Raw genomic sequence first — 18,364 nt, forward strand, 5'->3', positions numbered from 1 at the left:
TTAACGAGGTAGACAGAGAAATGGTTTCCATTTAAAACTTCCCCTGATTTATTCAAATCCTCATAAACAGCACACAAAATACATAAACTAAACTTGAACGGCTTTTCCGACTTAAGGAGAAAAAGATAAAGTTCAACAGCTCATTCGTACAACTGCGGGGTCTGCCCGCTCATGAAAAAGGGTCTACCTTTCTCAATATGCACATAGCTCTGAAGATCTGCTCACCTCCATACACACCAAACACTGAGGGAATCCAGAGGCTTTCTTTTACCTGGTGGACCACACCCTAGGAAATATGTGAACAGCCATCCCACCCATTTCTTTGACTGCTCACAAAGACCTGGCCCTTGTTATGGTCGATTAAAGGGAGCTTTACACGCAACGACATTGCTAACGAAATGTCGTTGGAGGTCACGGAATTCCGGCCTCATTAGCGACGGCGTTGCGTTTGAAACGTACGAACAACTGCTAACGATCAAAATTACTCACCTAATCGTTGATCATTGACACGTCGTTCTAATCCCAAATATCGTTGCTGTTGCAGGACGCAGGTTGTTTGTCGTTCCTGAGGCAGCACAAATCGCTACGTGTGACACCCCAGGAACGAGGAACAACACCTTACCTGCGTCCTCCGGCAACGAGGTGGCCGTCACTTTCTTTTGGCTGCTTCTCCGTGCCTCCGCTTCTATTGGACGCCTGCCGTGTGACGTAGCTGTTATGCCACGAGAACTGCCCCCTTAGAAAGGAGGCGGTTCGATGGCCACAGCGACATCGCTAGGCAGGTAAGTATGTGTGATGGGTCCGAGCGATGTTGTGCGCCACGGGCAGCGATTTGCCTGTGTCGCACAACCGACGGGGGCGGGTGCTTTCACCAGCGACACCACTAGCGATGTCACTGCGTGTAAAGCAGCCTTAACTTTCTCAGCACATAGCATGCTAGATCCTGCATCCGGGTTTCACATTGCCGAAGCTATCAACTTTTGTGAAATATATATCCCCTTCAGGACTTTTCCAGTGACAATCTTATACCCAGTAATATGTTAGTGGACTTTTTATTTCTTTCTTTGTATCTTGCTAAGGTCTACATAAACAGTTGACTTGCTTCACGACCCATGTGCTGTCACAAATAGAGGAATATTTGTAATTTAGGTTGAGGTGCTTCTCAAAACAGGATGGGTTTTTAATTTATATTTCATTTTATTTTAGCCCCAATATTACAGCTCCTTTACTTTGACCATTCATTAAACAATTTTAGATCCCTGTAGAATCAGGTGAGGACTTGGCACCATTGCCACAGAACAGTACAATCACAAGACCAATGATGGCAGAATTTTCCCACTGCTCATTTTGATATTCTAAAGTAAAGAAAGGAAACAGAGTAAAAAGATTGGAATATATTGCATTTATATATATATACATATATATATATATATGTATATATATATATATATATATATATATATACACAGATGTGGCGGAGCTATTGTAGATTGAGTTGTCATAAGTGTCTCTTCATAGTACTGCAGGTTATGCTCAAAACTCACAGTAAAATGACAAATACAGCTGTGCTGCCCATACAGTGTCAATACATTTTCTCACTGAATTTCCACTTATTGATTCATTTTGCAAATAACACTGAAGAAGAATTGCAGTGACCGTACAGATCATATTACAGCATGTTAAGGCAAAGCTCACGAATCTCATTATTTTCTGTGTAAACAATCTAGATATGAGAAGACAGTGGCATTAACTGGCGGTGTGTGTGTGTGTGTGTGTGTGTGTGTGTGTGTGTGTGTGTGTGTGTTACAGTCCTCTATTATTTCATGCGCCTTATACAATACGTGTATAGGTACCTACCATTTCGGGTGAATTTTCAAATTGTGTACATGAAGAATAAAACTATTTCTGGCCATTTTATGATTTTACCCTGCAATTTTTAACAATTTTCTTTTCTGCTGGCTATATCTCTAATTTTTCAATTGTGACTGAGCTCCTGGATGGAAAGAAGCTGCTTTGATATCTCCCAGTCTCAGCACACAGAGAAGAGGACATCTTGCTCTTCTGTCTCTAAGTTCCGAAACAGCAGGAACACAGAGAATATTGTAGAGCAGAAATGAGCAGTGTGGATATGAATCCAGCACTGAGGTGAGAGAAAAGGGCGCTTTACACACTGCGACATCGCTAGCGATCCCACCCACCCCCGTTGTTTGTGCGTCATGGGCAAATCGCTCCCCGTGGCGGACAAAATCGGTAGTGCGCGTCACACGAACATACCTGCCTAATGACGTTGCTGTGGCCGGCGAACAACCTCTTTTCTAAGTGGATGGTTTGTGCGGCGTCACAGCAGGCAACCAATAGAAGCGGAGGAGCGGAGAGCAGCCACATGAAGGTCACTCCAACCTCGTTGCCGGAGAACGCAGGTAGGCTGTTGTTCGGCGTTCCCGGGGTGTCACACGTAGCGATGTGTGCTGCCTCAGGAACGACGAACAACCTGCATCTCAGAAGATCAACGACATTTTGAAAATGAACGACGTGTCAACGATCAACGATGTGGGGAGTATTTTGGATCATTAACGGTCGCTCGTACGTGTCACATGCAACGACGCTACTAACAAGGCCGGATGTGCCTCACGAATTTCATGACCCCAGCGGCATCTCGTTAGCGATGTCGTTGCGTGTAAAGCGGCCTAAAGACTTACTAGAAAGCTAGAATCTGTCAGCTGGTTTTTGCTACCTCATCTGAGAGCAACGATGTAGGAAAAGAGATACTGAATCCAATGATGTTTAACTTAGATTACTGGGTTCAGCTGTTCAGATGCAATCAGAAGTTTTAGATTTAGCCATAAACTAGAGCTGAGAGAGCTGTCCCACACACACCAGGCTCTCTATAGAGATTAGACCAACGAGAGGAAGGGAACGAGCAATTGGTCGCTGGCCAAAAGAGTCCATGGGCTCTGCCGGGAATCCCCAGCAAAGCCCATTGACTCTGTTAACCAATTTCTCTATAGAGATTGTATATTGACAGTGAGGTGTCAATCAGAGGAGGGGGCATGCTGGATTGCCGTGGTCGTGAAATTGTAGTCCAAGCAATAAGAAGTCTTGCTGCTTAAACAAACATAACAAATCAACAGATCAAATATTAACAATGCAGGCATCCCTGAATTCTCTGTGTTAACCCTTGCAGCCTGCTGTTTTCTGCTTACATAAGAAAAATCTGCTGACAGATTCCCTTTAACTTCTTTGTGTTACTCACTGTGATTAATGTCATCAAGGAGATCTGGACCACAGGTGTTTAAGATCCTCAAGGATTCTGTCCACTTGTCTCATGATGTTAGCAAACATGATGAAAATATACGAGAGTCATACAAGGTTTTTAGGAGTTTGGTGGTGCTCAGCAGCTCCTGATTGTGCATCGTCCATGAAACCCACTGTTATTACTACAATGAATCTGTACTTACTGTATACAGTGACTAAAGACTATACCGATCATACAATACAGCATCATTACTTATGCCATGTCCTGGGTCTGTACAGCTGCACCTCTAAACCGGGGCCATGGTGTGCTTTATCAGGCCCAGACAGCAGGCACCAGTCTTAACCCAGCTAATATAATCATTCTCCGTCCTGGAAATCATGCATCTCATGAATGGAGGAACAAGTCCCTGTTTGTCTCACAGTCTTGTCCTGCTGTTCCCCTGATATTCCCACTTCTAATAAGCTGATCAGAGCGAGCAAAGGCGCTTCTGTTATTTTAACGGATAAATTAGTTTGACTCTTAACTCAATAATTAAAACTGTTATGGCTTCAAGCCTGCAGAGATAATGTACCATTATTATGGTCGTTTGTTTCAATTAAATGCTTGCTGGTTTAACAATAGCAGCTGGGCACCTGTGTGTAAGCAGACATTACTCTGCACACAGAGACAGCTCCGGCTTATTCTCAAGAAATCTCTATTACTCCGGGAACGTGTGCTAAAAATGGCTATATATAAGCCACTCACAGCAAGGCAAATTAATGAGATTGGGATTTCACATTTCAATCAATCTTAGTCCATACAAGTATTTCAATTATATCTGTCATTCCTATCATTTAAATATTAAATAATATCGAAAAAATATTCTCATTACTAATTTACAGGAAATATGAAGATCATTGACCATACAGTTGACTTAGGTCTGGGATAACAAAAAATGAGGCCTTATCTAAAGGGGGCTTTACACGCAACGACATCGCTATCGAGATATCATTGGGGTCACAGAATTCGTGACGCACATCCAGCCTCGTTAGCGATGCCGTTGCGTGTGACACATACGAGTGACCGCTAACGATGCAAAATGCTTACCAAATCATTGATTGTTGACACGTCGTCCATTTCCCAAATATCGTTGCTGGTGCTGGACGCAGGTTGTTCATCGTTCCTGAGGCAGCACACATCGCTACGTGTGACACACCAGGAACGACGAACAACACCGTACCTGCGTCCTCCGGGAAGGAGGTGGGCGTGACTTTCATGCGGCTGCTCTCCACCCCTCCGCCTTTATTGAATGCCTGCTGTGTGACGTCGCTGTGATGCTGCTCGAATCGCCAGCTTAGAAAAGAGGCTGTTCGCTGGCCACAGCGACGTCGCTAGGCAGGTAAATATGTGTAACGGGTCCTAGCGATATTGTGCGCCACGGGCAGTGATTTGCCCATGATGCACAAACGACGGGGGTGGGTGCTTTCACGAGCGACATCACTAGCGATGTCACTGCGTGTAAAGCGCCCTTAAGACTTGGACTTCCAATCCCATCCATTGATTGGTTAAAGGGAAAATGTCAGCAGATTTGGGGCCTATAAGATGTGGCCACCACCAGTGGGCTCTTATATACAGCATTCTAGCATGCTGTGTATAAGAGTCCAGGCCGCTGTGTAGAACATAAAAAAACACTTTATAATACTCACCTAAACTGGTCACTGCGGTGAAGTTAGGTCATATGGGCATCTCCGTTCTCTGGGTGTGGCGCCTCCTCTTTCAGCCATCTTTGTTGTCCTTCTTCTGAAGCCGGGGAGCATGACGCATCCTACATCATCCACACACGCCGGCATTGAGGTCCTGCGCAGGCGCACTTTGATCTGCCCTGAGCAGGGCAGATCAAAGTATTGTAGTGCACCTTCGCGGGACCAGTGAGTATGTATGACGTAAGACGCATCATGCACGCCGGCTTCAGAAGAAGGACGACAAAGATGGCCGGAAGAGGAGGCACCGGAGAATGGAGACACCCATATGACCCAACTCCACCGCAGCGACCGTTTAGGTGAGTATTATAAAGTGATTTTTACATTCTACACAGCGGCCTGGGCTCTTATGTACAGCATGTTAGAATGCTATATATAAGAGCCTACTGGTGGTGGCCACAGCTTATAGTCATTAAATCTGGGGACAGGTCCCTTTAAGGCTATAGAAAATTAATTAATCATCAGTGGAATTGGTCACTGTTGGATGATGCTGGCATTGTAGCACCAGACGTTTTCATGTAAATTTAGGATGGCCATCTCACCACTGGCAGACATAGATGGAAAAGGGCCCATGTGCAAGAATAGTAAAATGGGCCCTTTGCAGTCCAATAGCTCACTATAATGCACAATTTTACCTGCTTTGTAGGTAGAATTGGGCCCCTTTACCCCTTGGGCCCCTGTGTGGCTGCAGAGGCTGCACCAATGATATGTACGCCCTTGCTCCTCACAGAAGAGGCCTCCATGTAGTGTAACTGAACCTAAAACCTAAATTGAACCAAGGCATCTGATAACTTTGTACTGCCATATACTACTACTTTTCTCTAACATGGACAATATTTTGAATGTTCATGTAGGTGAAAATATATTTAAAGGGAATCTGTCACAAGGTTTTAGCCACCTAATCTAAGAGCACCATAATGTAGGGGCAGATACTCTGATTCCGAAAATGTGTTACTTACTGGGCTGCTTGCTGTAATTTTGATAAAAATTACATTAATAGCAGCAGTAGATTATCACTAGAGGACAAGCAAATAGAGATGAGCAAACCCGTATAGTAAAGTCTGTACCGAACACTGACTTTACAAAGAAATCAGCATTCGTGTTTGGAGTTTGTAAGATTTATGTGCGCAAACCACTCAAACAAGCATTGCTGTGCTCGGGTACGCTCAGTGCTCAGCCCAGTGTGAGCCATGCAGTGTTAGATCGGCTCTCAGTGGGGGTAACAATAGCATTATCGGATGTAGTGTGTACAAACAGAAACATTTAAAACCCAGCTAACCCACCCCCAAAAGCGATCTGTTTATGGCTGGCTATATGTGGGCTGAACTGCCCAATCAGTGACTTCCAATGAGATTCAGGTCAAGTCCGTTTCCTGAACTGAAAATGATCTAAAGTCTGGCTGAACCCACCAAACTAGAAGTTCAACAGGTCCGCTCATCTCAACAGTAAACCTACTGCCAGCTTTCATCCATATTCATGATCTCTGTATAACCCCGTCCCTGCCACTGATTGACAGGTTTCTACCTATGAACAGTGCACACACTAAAAAATTTCAACCATTGGTGTGGGCGGGGCTAAGCATTAAGAGAACTGGTAGGTCTGCAGCAGATAAAACTGTGATTTTATCAAAACTACAGCAAGCAACCTAGAAAGTAACAAATCGCTAGAAAAATGATCTCTGCCCCTACATCATGCTGCTGTCAGATAGGGTAGCAAAAACCTGTTGACAGATTTCCGCTAAAGGGGGCTTTACATGCTGCGACATTGCTAGCGATGTTGCTAGCGTTCGCACCCGCCCCCGTCGTTTGTGAGTCATGGGCAAATCGCTGCCAGTGGTGTACAAAATTGCTAGTACCCGTCACACGTACTTACCTTCCTAACGACGTCGCTGTGGCCGGCGAATAACCTCTTTTCTAAGGGGGCGGTTCGTGCGGCGTCACATGGCAGGCGTCCAATATAAGCGGAGGGGCGGAGAGCAGCCGCATGAAAGTCACGCCCACCTTGTTGCCGGAGGACGCAGGTATGCTGTTGTTCGTCATTCCCGGGGTGTCACACGTAGCGATGTGTGCTGCCTCAGGAACGACGAACAACCTGCGTCCAAAATCAGCAACGACATTTTGGGAAATGGTCGACGTGTCAACAATCAACGATGTGGTGAGTATTTTCCATCGCTAGCGGTCGCTCGTATGTGTCACATGCAACGGCATCGCTAACGAGGCCGGATGTGCGTCACGTGACCCCAACGACATCTCGTTAGCGAGAGTGGCCTGAAGAATGGCATTTTAATGAAAAATACTCTGGCAAAAACTGTTCTTAATATATTTGTTGCACTTTTTGGTGTATTTTCTGAAAAATTCTATCAGTCAATAGCAAAATATTAAAAAATTACCAATTTCTTTCTGGGATCTCCTAATAATTAGAAACAAACTAACGGAATGTTGTTAAACAATAACTAAAATATTGTTTTGTTTTATTATCTTCTAGGCATTTCAAACTTATGACCTTTTTGTTACTATGTTACCCATAGTTTATGCTGCGGATTCATACTGTGTCTCCATTTTTATACACCTCTAGGGGTTGTGTCTAGGGGAGATTGTGGTGCTTCATGAAAGCGCCATAAACCAGTAAATGGACTCCATGTGCCGCCATACAGGGCTAATGTATATGGATGTATTACCAAACACAAGCTTTTGGATGGTGTCCAGATGTCTCTGATAAGTCTATAGTCAGAAGAAGACATGCTTGTATCTGTAGAATCAGTGGTAACATCTCCTACACCATGCTGTCACTTAATGACAGCCTAAGACCATCCCCGTTAATGACACTAATCAGCGGGATTGTGTATGATTCCCTCACTTCACATCACTTTGTGGCTCAATCATGCTGCTAATGAGTTGTTAATTGATAATTAAAGATGATTCCACAATGCATGCAGTATGTGAGCTGATAGAGATGGATTACGTCAGTAAGTGGCATTTAGCACAACTTTATATACATATGTAAACTTTTAGTAAATATCATTAAGAGAAATTAGGACAAGTCATGATAGTTGTACTGATAACCTGTCCAATATGCAATTCAAAGAAACTACAAAGACTAGCTAAAAAATATCCTTAATTATAAATATATAAAAGCAAAAAAACAGACAAAATACCAAATTAATAAGTTATCAAATCCATAAAGTTTATTGTAGAAGTAGCACAGCCACTGAATAAGGTAAAATAGCATCCAAATACTTTATCTCGTTCATATACTCCAATCCCAAACCACTGGACTAGAGAAACTCACTGAGGCAAATTGGGCCAGCTCATCAGGAGCCATAGAGACGGAGAGTTCATATGTGTCATACACCCATATATATATATATATATATATATATATATATATATATATATGTATCTTAGTAGGAACTATAGATTTTTTTCCAGTGTATTACACTGTGGACAAGTCATAGAAAAAACTGTATTCCCAATATTGGATTGTAAAACTATTCACCTGCACCCAATAGTGTCAAGCACCACTCCAGTATTTTTGTTATTTTTTTCAGTGCTGGAGTGGTGCTTTTAGGACAGAGTCACACTTGCGAGTGCTTTGCGTGTACCTCGCGCGAGTCTCTCAATGAATCCCCTTACAACGTTGCACTCTCTCCTGACAGGAGCAGGTCGGTTGCATGTATCTCTATACAGAGTGTGCGGCCGTGACGGGTGATGCAATGAGACACTCGCGCGAGTTACATGCAAGGCACTCGCAAGTGTGATACTGGTCTTAATCTATGCACACTGCTCCCGGTCTTAAACTCAGCTTGCATTTTCACTTTTGATTGGCTCCGCACTGATCCCACCAAGCCATCTTGTGACTGCAACTTCTAACTGGCTGGAAGTCAGTAGTTCACTAACAAGCTCTCAATGCAAGTCTATGAGAGCCAGTACGAGGCTCTCATAGACTTGCATTGAAGAGTGACCTGCCCGCTCTCTATGGAACACTGGAGTAGCCGACAGGTTGCAAACTGCTTGAAAACCATGGGCGCGGCAGCGATAGAGGGCAAAGGCATCGGAGGTTGAACATAAGACCTGGGGCAGGGACCTTAAATTAGAAGAACCACTACAGCAGTGGGAAAAATAATGGTTGTGGAGTGGTGCTTTAAAGACTGTTTGGTAAACCACATAGATTATATTTTGGACTCTGCATTACATATTGTAAGATCTCAATGATATCCTATGCAAATCATAACTGCACTGATGTCTATTTTATATCTATATTAGTCACTATGAAGCGGTAATGATCGTCCGTGTTTTGTATGACTGTCCACACTATAATATATATGCTATAAACACATCTCTAGAGTTATCCTAGTAAGATACATACAGTCTATATACATACATATATATATTTTATATATATATATATATATATATATATATATATATATAGATACGGTATATAAATGGGTGTAGGACAAATATTTGCCTGATCTTGGTTTAGTAGATGGGATTGATAGCAATGAAAATTCTTGCAATTGCACAGTGACAAAAGTGATGAGGGTGAGAATATTTGACCAGGTAAACAATTGCATTATATATATATATATATATATATATATATATATACCAAAAATGATATATTTTTCATAATAATATAATATAATATATATTATTATATTTTTTTATACTTTACTCATATTTACTTATTTCTAACTTTCAGATACAGGAGCTGGTCCACTCTGAAGGATCCTCTTATGATCCCAATCATCAAGTTTCCTTGATAAACCGTTCTGGAATGCTCCCCAGTCACATGAGTGCACTCAGCCAGTCGCAGCTTATCTCCCAAATGGGAATGAGGAGTGGAGTTACTCACGGATCACCTTCTCCACCTGGTAGTAAATCGGCTACACCCTCACCTTCGAGCTCCACCCAGGAGGAGGACACGGACTCCCACTATAAGGTAAGCAGCCTACATGAGAGATAATCCCCCAAGGAATACTATCGTAATGACAAGGCTATAACTTAGACTTAGACTTGCTACTGAAGTGAAAATAAATCACTAACTAGAGTAAATTAAAGCCTAAATCATTATTATAAATGCATTAAAATGATATATTAAAAAGGATAAATAGTACGGACACTAGAAAATAAAGGTACCTTCTCAAAAGGGAGACAAACGCATATAAGTAGAACAAATATTAAATCTTAATAGACAAATAAAGCCTTCCTTTCCAAAAAATAGTTGGATAAATCCAGTGCAATAAAATCTAAAAAGTTACATCATAGTCATAGATGATAAAATATAAGTATTCACTTTAGGGTTAGCATAATCCTATATTATATTAAACATTAAATAAAAAAATGCTGCAATAATAAATATGAACAGTACAGGGTGGGCCACAAGTATGGATACACCCTGGGTGGGCCATAAGTATGGATACACCCTGATAGAATGCATGGAAGGGGCAAAACTTTTGAAGCTGCGTGACGCCCATGCGTGCGTGCCGCCATTTTAAATTCAACCTTACTCTTTTATTACCAGGGTGTATCCATATGTATAGACCACCCTTTAGATTTAAAGTATATATATATATATATATATATATATATATATATATATATACATACACATAAATATATATATACAGTATGAGCTTAGCACTAGAAAGTTATAGGTTGGCGGGTAAGCCCAATATTAAAAATATTTAAAGTAGCATGTCGGTAATATATATATATATATATATATATATATATATATAAAAATAAAAATATATATATATACATATATACTATATATATATATATATATATATATATATATAAAAATATATATATACATACAGTATATATATATATATACCCATACACACAAGACAAATTGAACATGCTAATAATAGTAAATCTATACAGTGATAGATAAATGGTGGTGAAATTAGAGTTTAGAGGAAAAGGAAGGGAAGGGGTTCTCTCTGTATTTTCATGGAAGCGGTAGGAGTAAAGGAGGTCTCCATCGCCCCAACGTACGTTTTATATAAGGCTTCCTTAGGTGTCGTGCGTTGTTTATGTAGTAGCTTTTATTTTCTAGTGTCCTATTTATTCTTTTTAATATATAGATACTTTTATTACATTTATAATAAAGATTTTGGCTTTAATGTACTCTAATTAGTGATTTATTTTCACTTCAGTAGCAAGTATAAGGTAAGCAGTTCTACATACGGTATGATTTCTAGAAAAGTAAAAATAGGCAGAATTAAATTCAAGTGTTAACTATATTTTATACGTACAGTATATATAACCTCTATAATTAGTCCTTTGCAACTAATCAGCCATTAGTTCTGCACATTCAGAGTTATTTAGATGTTAGAAAATTGCCTTTTTGGCCAGTGCCCAATTGTACTTAGTCTTAGTAGAGATTATCATGTATTTAGGTCTCCACCCTCAACAGCCAACAAGCCACAATGGAACAACAATGTGTCTGATTTTCAGGTTGCTGGAGAGAAACGACCTTCTGCTGACCTGGGTAAAAAGCCAAAAAACCAGAAGAAAAAGAAGAAGAAGGATCCAAATGAGCCACAGAAGCCTGTGTCGGCCTATGCTTTATTTTTTAGGGACACACAAGCAGCAATCAAGGGGCAGAACCCCAATGCCACATTTGGAGATGTATCCAAAATTGTTGCTTCTATGTGGGACAGCCTGGGCGAAGAGCAAAAACAAGTGAGTGTCATTCATGAGTACATTCTTATGAGATTTAATCACTATGGGACAGGCCGACTTTTCATTTTTGTGCTTTCATTTTCCCCTCTTTATCTTCTATGAAGCATAACTTTTTTATTTTTCTGTCGAGATAGATATGAGGACTTTTTTGGGTGACTTGTTTTCCTTTTGAATGACACCATTCCTTTTACAATATTAAGTACTAAAAATGGAAGAAACATGATTTGTTAAGACAGTACGATTATGATGATACCAAACTTGTCCATTTTATTATTTTAGCAGAAAATAGAGATTCTAAAATTTATTTAGAAAAAAATATTTGTGTCACCATTTTCTGAGAACCATAGTTCTTTTTATTTATACATATCATTTTGGGGTACATGCGACAAATTGAAAAAATGGAAATTTGTGTTCAGCGTATTTTTAAAATTATTTTATATTTTGATAGACCTGACTTTTAAGGATGCTGAATATGTTTAATTATTATTTGATTTTTCTTATTTCTTTATTTTAGAATTAGGAAAAGGGGGGTGATTGACACTTTTAGATATTTTTTATATCATTTAATTTTTTTTTTTTATGTTTTTATTCCCCCAAAAGGAACATTAATTTGTGATCTTTTGATCGCTTAAACCAGTCGTCACCAACCTGTGGCACAGGAGCCACATGTGGCTTGCAGGCCATTGATTTGTGGCTCAAGGCTGTCTTCTAACTTAGCACATAAGTACCAAGTCTAGCAATCAGGAAAGAAGAGCAGGTCTCCACATGGCAACTTTTGTGAGTAGCCCCACATAGAAAAGCAGACCTGAATGGGAGTAATGTAGGAACTGTGATTATACCCGTAATGGGTGTCACTACTGTGTGGTGGGGGGTGGCGAGAGCTGAAGGCTGCTCACAACACTCCTTCAGACCTGAATGTGGCTCTTGAGGCCAATAAGGTTGGGGACCTCTGGCTTAAACTATATACTAAAATAGCACAATACTGCAGTATATAATATAAATCAGGATCTCCTTTGAATCTCAGCTTATAGCTGAGCTTCAGAGGCGTACCAAGATGGCAGCAACAGAGGCCTTCTGCAGACACCTGGCTACAAAACCCATCAGTTCCAGATGATAGTGGGGGGTTGTTGGTGCCAACAAGCAGGCAAATTTAAATTGTTAAATAGCAGAGGGCCCACCTGCTGTTACAGGCAGACATATGTATTACATCGTCATCTGCCCTTTATGGACCAGGCACAGCTCCGGAGCTGGCTCCATTATCGAGCACCCTAACCATGACTTACATGTTTTGTACCAAACTACAATTATATAAGGCTTCACAGCACTCTCTATATCAATGACATTTTTGTGAAGTTTTATTACTTTTTACATCAATAGTGATTATCCCATTTATACACAAAAGGCACAATACCAGGTGTCCAAAATCTTACAACAATTTGAAAAAGTTCTAGGAGTTGAAATATGCCTACTACATATAAATGCGAATAACTTCAAGATGGCGCTTCTACTGTAAGAAGTAATTACATTTCACAATAATTGTATCGATCTGGAGAGTGCGTTGAACTTCTCTGTACTATTGAATTTGCTGAATGTCTACTCAACAAGAACACCCTACTGCATCCAGAATGTACACCATTCTGATTGAACTAATATTGCCTTATGTATGTTTCCCTCACCCTTCATCTCCATTCAATGTGAAAGCAATGTTAGGAATATTGTGCAGATGTTTGGGCTTTGGGATGGCAGTTTGTTGCCAAAACTTCCTTCCATTACTTTTAATTAAAGAGGTTGTCCACTACTTTGACCCTGATGTCCTTTCCTTAGGATAGGGCATCAATGTCTGATCAGCCGGGGTCCAACATACCACACCCCCGCTAACCATTCTAATCAATAGGAGGTGGATGTGCAGTACCTGGCCGCGGCCGCTATCAGAAGATGGAGCAGTGCCAGAACTGGCCGCCTGCCGCCACAAGAGCCAAGAACAGCTGTTTAGCGGGGGTGCAGCGTGTCGGACCCTGGCCGATCAGACATTGATAGCCTATCCTAAGGATAGGCCATCAATGTCAAAGTAGTGGACAAATCCTTTAAGCTTCTTCAGTTCAGGTACTCAGGAAAAAATGGCTAAGACTAAGGGGTACTTTACATGCTGCAATATCGGGACCGATATCGCTAGCGAGCGTACCCACCCTTGTCGGTTGTGTGTCACAGGCAAATCACTGCCCGTGGAGCACAACATCGCTAACACCTGTCACACGTACTTACCTGCCTAACGACGTCGCTGTTGCCTGTGAACTGCCTCCTTTCTAAGGGGGTGGTTCGTGCGGCGTCACAGCGACGTCACACAGCAGCCGTCCAATAGCAGAGGAGGGGCAGAGATGAGCGGCTGGAACATGCTGCCCACCTCCTTCCTTCCTCATTGTCGGTGGACGGAGGTAAGGAGATGTTCGTCGCTCCTGCGGTGTCACACATAGCGAAGTGTGATGCCACAGGAACGAGGGACAACATGGCTACTCACCAGACAACGATATTTGGTGTTTGGATGACCTCTCCAACACCAATGACTTTTAGCACTTTTGCGATCGTTGAAGGTCGCTCGTACGTGTCACACACTGATGTCGCTAATGATGCCGGATGTGCGTCACAAACACCGTGACGCAGACGATAAATCGTTAGCGATGTCACAGCGTGTAAAATACCCCTTAGGCTAGGGTCACACCACCATATTTTCTCTCATCCACGAAAATCGGTCCAGTTCTGCTAACGACATTCTGATGAGACTCTAATCAGTTTGATCAGAGTGTGGTCAGAGTGTAATCTGATTTTCTCAGATGTGGAGGAGAGAGAAAAAAAATTTCCCATCTACTCCGTTCTGTCAGTTCATGAAAATAAGACCGCACTTTGAAGTCATCCAAGTTCGGTTCAATTTTTTCCACGGACCCATTGACTTTTACAGATGCAAATCATGCCTACTGTGATTTTTTTTTTTCCTTGGACACAGTTGGTCTAAGGAAAAAACAGACAAGCACAGCCCCATAGAATAACATTGGTCCAAGTGTAATCCGAAGTTTTCTCTTCCAGCACTAAGACCAAAAATATGGCTGTGTGACTCTAGTCTTAGAAGCAGAGCTTCCTTATGAGCTTGAGAAAATGTATACAAACTAACAAATGGATGGGTTATTTTTTATGAGGTATTTTTACTATTAATTTCTAGATTTAGTGTTGCTTTAATATATACAGTTACCTCAAAGCAAATAGTAAAAAATCAGCCCCTCTCTGTCCCACAACACTACTGTCTAGTGGAGAACATCACATAACACGATATTAACGCATTTAATAGCCTTTACTTGGCTGCTACTCGCGTTAAATAAATATCAACAGAATATGAAAAAGATTTTTTTTTTACTTCCAATTACTTCTTAAATAGGTCATATGGGAATCTGGAAGATTTCAGATAGCCACAAAAACTTATAGGAAATTTTAATAAAATTGGTCTACTTAGTAGATGACATCAAACCGATAAATAGAATGTAAAATCATATTACAGAAATAGTTAAAGGAAAGCTATCATAAAAAATGGCCTATTGTTAAATCAGGTTTTTGCATTAAATCTATTTTTAAAATATTTTTTACAATTTGTTTTTCATTTTTTCTAAACATATCCCAATCAGGTATTGAAACATTGCACTTTTCCCACTGGCCAGTAGGTTTTTTTTAGACACATAATTCCTGTTGTTTTAGGAAACAACACATGTATGTAGCCACAATGGCCAGGTCCCAATCATATCTTTTGTACCAAAGTGTTTATTGAGCTTGTGCACAGTTCATTTTGAACTAAAGAAGATCAGCGTCAGCTCTGGCATCTCCTATTGAGAGTATTGCCAGCGTCCCTGCAGTGCCCCGCTTGTCCCTCCTGGCAGGAACACCAATGCACTCATTGTGACGGGGTATGCGACAGAGCAGTGAGGGACGCCAGGCCAAGGAACAATCCAAAGGGCTTTATTGGAAGCACAAAGATAAAGCACCAAACATAAATATAAATCCTTAAAGTCTGCAAGGAGTCCACAACAAAACAAAAGATCCAGGGGCGCCTTCCAGTATTCCAACGCCAGGGAAAATATGGCAATGGTCCTTATATGAGTTCCTTGAGTCGAACAGGGTGAACAACAAAACACAATCCCACGTGGCCACTGATCTCCAGTCTGTAACAGTCCATACACAGGCTCTAGGATCCAGCCTCAGCTATAGATCCTAGTCCTTCTCCAGCCGAGATCCAACTAACTGACCTAACATGGGTCTCATTGTTCTTCTCTCCTGGGATCAGCCCCTAAGGTGGGCCCAACTCCGCCTGGACATTTGATGATATTTGATATATGAATGGACTTTAGATTCCTGGCTCTGTTCTGTTTACCAAGTTGTGGATTGGAGAAGTCCCATGCTGAGAAGAAAAAACAATCCCCCACCAGTAGTACATACAGGATAGTCAAGGAGAGACAGACTATTACATCATGAGCACAGGCGGGGGAGGGACACACTGTTACAACCCCTTCCCCCCTCAATTTGTGTACGGACTAGTGACCTCAACAGGTTGCTTGTCAAGTACACATAAACATGCTGGAAATTGTTCCTCGGTGCCATCTTGCAGGCAAGCATTTTCCAATGCTTCAATTAGTTGCTCCTTAGAGAGTCCTTTGTAGCCGACTCCTAATTCACGGGCCTTTGTTTGTAGGCTCACCACAGTCCAGTTCTTGTACTCTGAGGTTCTGATTCCAAATGTTAATGGGCCGTTGTCCTCCATTCTTTCTGCTCTGATCCCATTGCTGCCACCAGTTTGTCACGGGGTATGCGACAGGGCAGTGAGGGATGCCAGGTCAAGGAACAATCCAAAGGGCTTTATTGGAACCACAAAAATAAAGCACCAAACATAAATATAAATCCTTAAAGTCTGCAAGGAGTCCACAACAAAACAAAAGATCCAGGGGCGCCTCCCGGTATTCCAACGCCAGGGAAAATATGGCAATGGTCCTTATATGAGTTCCTTGAGTCCAACAGGGTGAACAACAAAACACAATCCCACGTGGCCACTGATCTCCAGTCTGTAACAGTCCATACACAGGCTCTAGGATCTAGCCTCAGCTATAGATCCTATCCTTCTCCAGCCGAGATCCAACTAACTGACCTAACATGGGTCTCATTGTTCTTCTCTCCTGGGATCAGCCCCTAAGGTGGGCCCAACTCCACCTGGACATTTGATGACATTTGATACATGAATGGACTTTAGACTCCCGGCTCTGTTCTGTTTACCAAGTTGTGGATTGGAGAAGTCCCATGCTGAGAAGAACAAACAATCCCTCACCAGTAGTACATACAGGACAGTCAAGGAGAGACAGACTATTACACCATAAGCACAGACGGGGGAGGGACACACTGTTACACTCATTCCCATGGCCGCACATGTGCTCCTTTTGCCCTGGTTCCCGCCTCAGCTTCCAGTCTCTAGGACCTGCATATTGTGCATGTCTCTTGGTAACATGTTTAGGATGTGTGCACGCTCCCCACTTCTTAAAGTGGCAATGTGCACACTCTGGGAGTGTCTGCGGCATATGGTTGGAAGGCACTGGCTTTTTAAGGCACCCTTCCTGGTAGGAAGGTGCCTGAGCAATTTTACTTCATAGCTAGTTTCTGTGCCTTCTAGATGCGGTGTCAGCTACCTGTTTCTGAACTTGTTCTGTGTTCTTCATCCTGTGTACCTGAATCCGTGCACTTGTGAGCCTGAGCCTGTACCTGTTCTGTGATCCTAAACCTGTCATCTGATCCTGATCCTGTGTTGCAAACCAGTGCCCATCCTACCTGTTACTCTTAATCCCGTACCTGCGTCCCTGTGCCCCAGGGTCAGCTGCTACAGCTGCTGCCCTGGATTGGTACCTGGTATCTACCAGCAGCGAAGTCCATCCTCACAATCAAAGGCTCTGGTGAAAACGTGGTAGGGGAAGCTCAGTCCATCTCGCACTGGGTGCAGGACCTTGAGATTGATAGATCCCTATGTTATCAGAAATATATTGAGGCATTACCTGTCATTGTAATCTTGCCCTATGGAGCCTTGCTGAAAACATTTCCTGTAAGGATAGGAAGTATAAGTCTAAAAAAAGCCCCAGTGACCAGTGTGGAAATTGCAAGTTTACTATTATAGGAGGTTTATTTTCAATACAGTTTGTGAAATGGAAAAAAAAGTTATTTTTTTATTTTATTTTTAAATGCATGTAACACAAAATGTCTGATGACTGCTTCCCTTTACAATAGAACATATACGTGATACTATAAGGTTTTTTTTTATACTTTGCTGTTTACTGATCCACTGCTTTGTAGCATCATGCATCATAGCTATAATTCCTACAGGAATCTTTGGACAAATGTGGTTACTGTTGGTAAGGACTGAGCATTTCATGCTTAAAAGGCTAACATAAGACAAAGAGCTCATAGGATTATTGCCGCACACTCCATAAGAGAACACGCGGTGAATAGCAACGCTTCCAACAATACCTCATGTCAGAGTACTGTAATGATAGATCTCAAAACTGGATTAAACACTTGTCTGAAGAAAATGCATTTAGAATTGGGTTTTATACTGTATGAGACACGGCAGGAGTAGCGTTCAGTTCAGTAACACAGAAAGAAGT

The 18,364-nt window shown here is 41.8% G+C and overlaps 1 protein-coding gene across 4 annotated transcripts in view; it reads left to right on the plus strand.

The window, feature by feature from the left end:
- The window catches only part of TOX2 (TOX high mobility group box family member 2), a 163,912-nt gene that overhangs the window by 131,489 nt on the left and 14,059 nt on the right, over positions 1-18,364 (plus strand). For all 4 annotated transcript variants that reach the window (XM_075349919.1, XM_075349920.1, XM_075349922.1 and 1 more), the window contains 2 exons: positions 9,697-9,936; positions 11,463-11,690. In XM_075349919.1, the coding sequence (XP_075206034.1) occupies positions 9,697-9,936; positions 11,463-11,690 (468 nt within the window). The remainder of the gene's footprint in view (positions 1-9,696; positions 9,937-11,462; positions 11,691-18,364) is intronic.

Source organism: Anomaloglossus baeobatrachus, chromosome 5, assembly GCF_048569485.1.
Source record: "Anomaloglossus baeobatrachus isolate aAnoBae1 chromosome 5, aAnoBae1.hap1, whole genome shotgun sequence".
NCBI lineage: Eukaryota > Metazoa > Chordata > Amphibia > Anura > Aromobatidae > Anomaloglossus > Anomaloglossus baeobatrachus.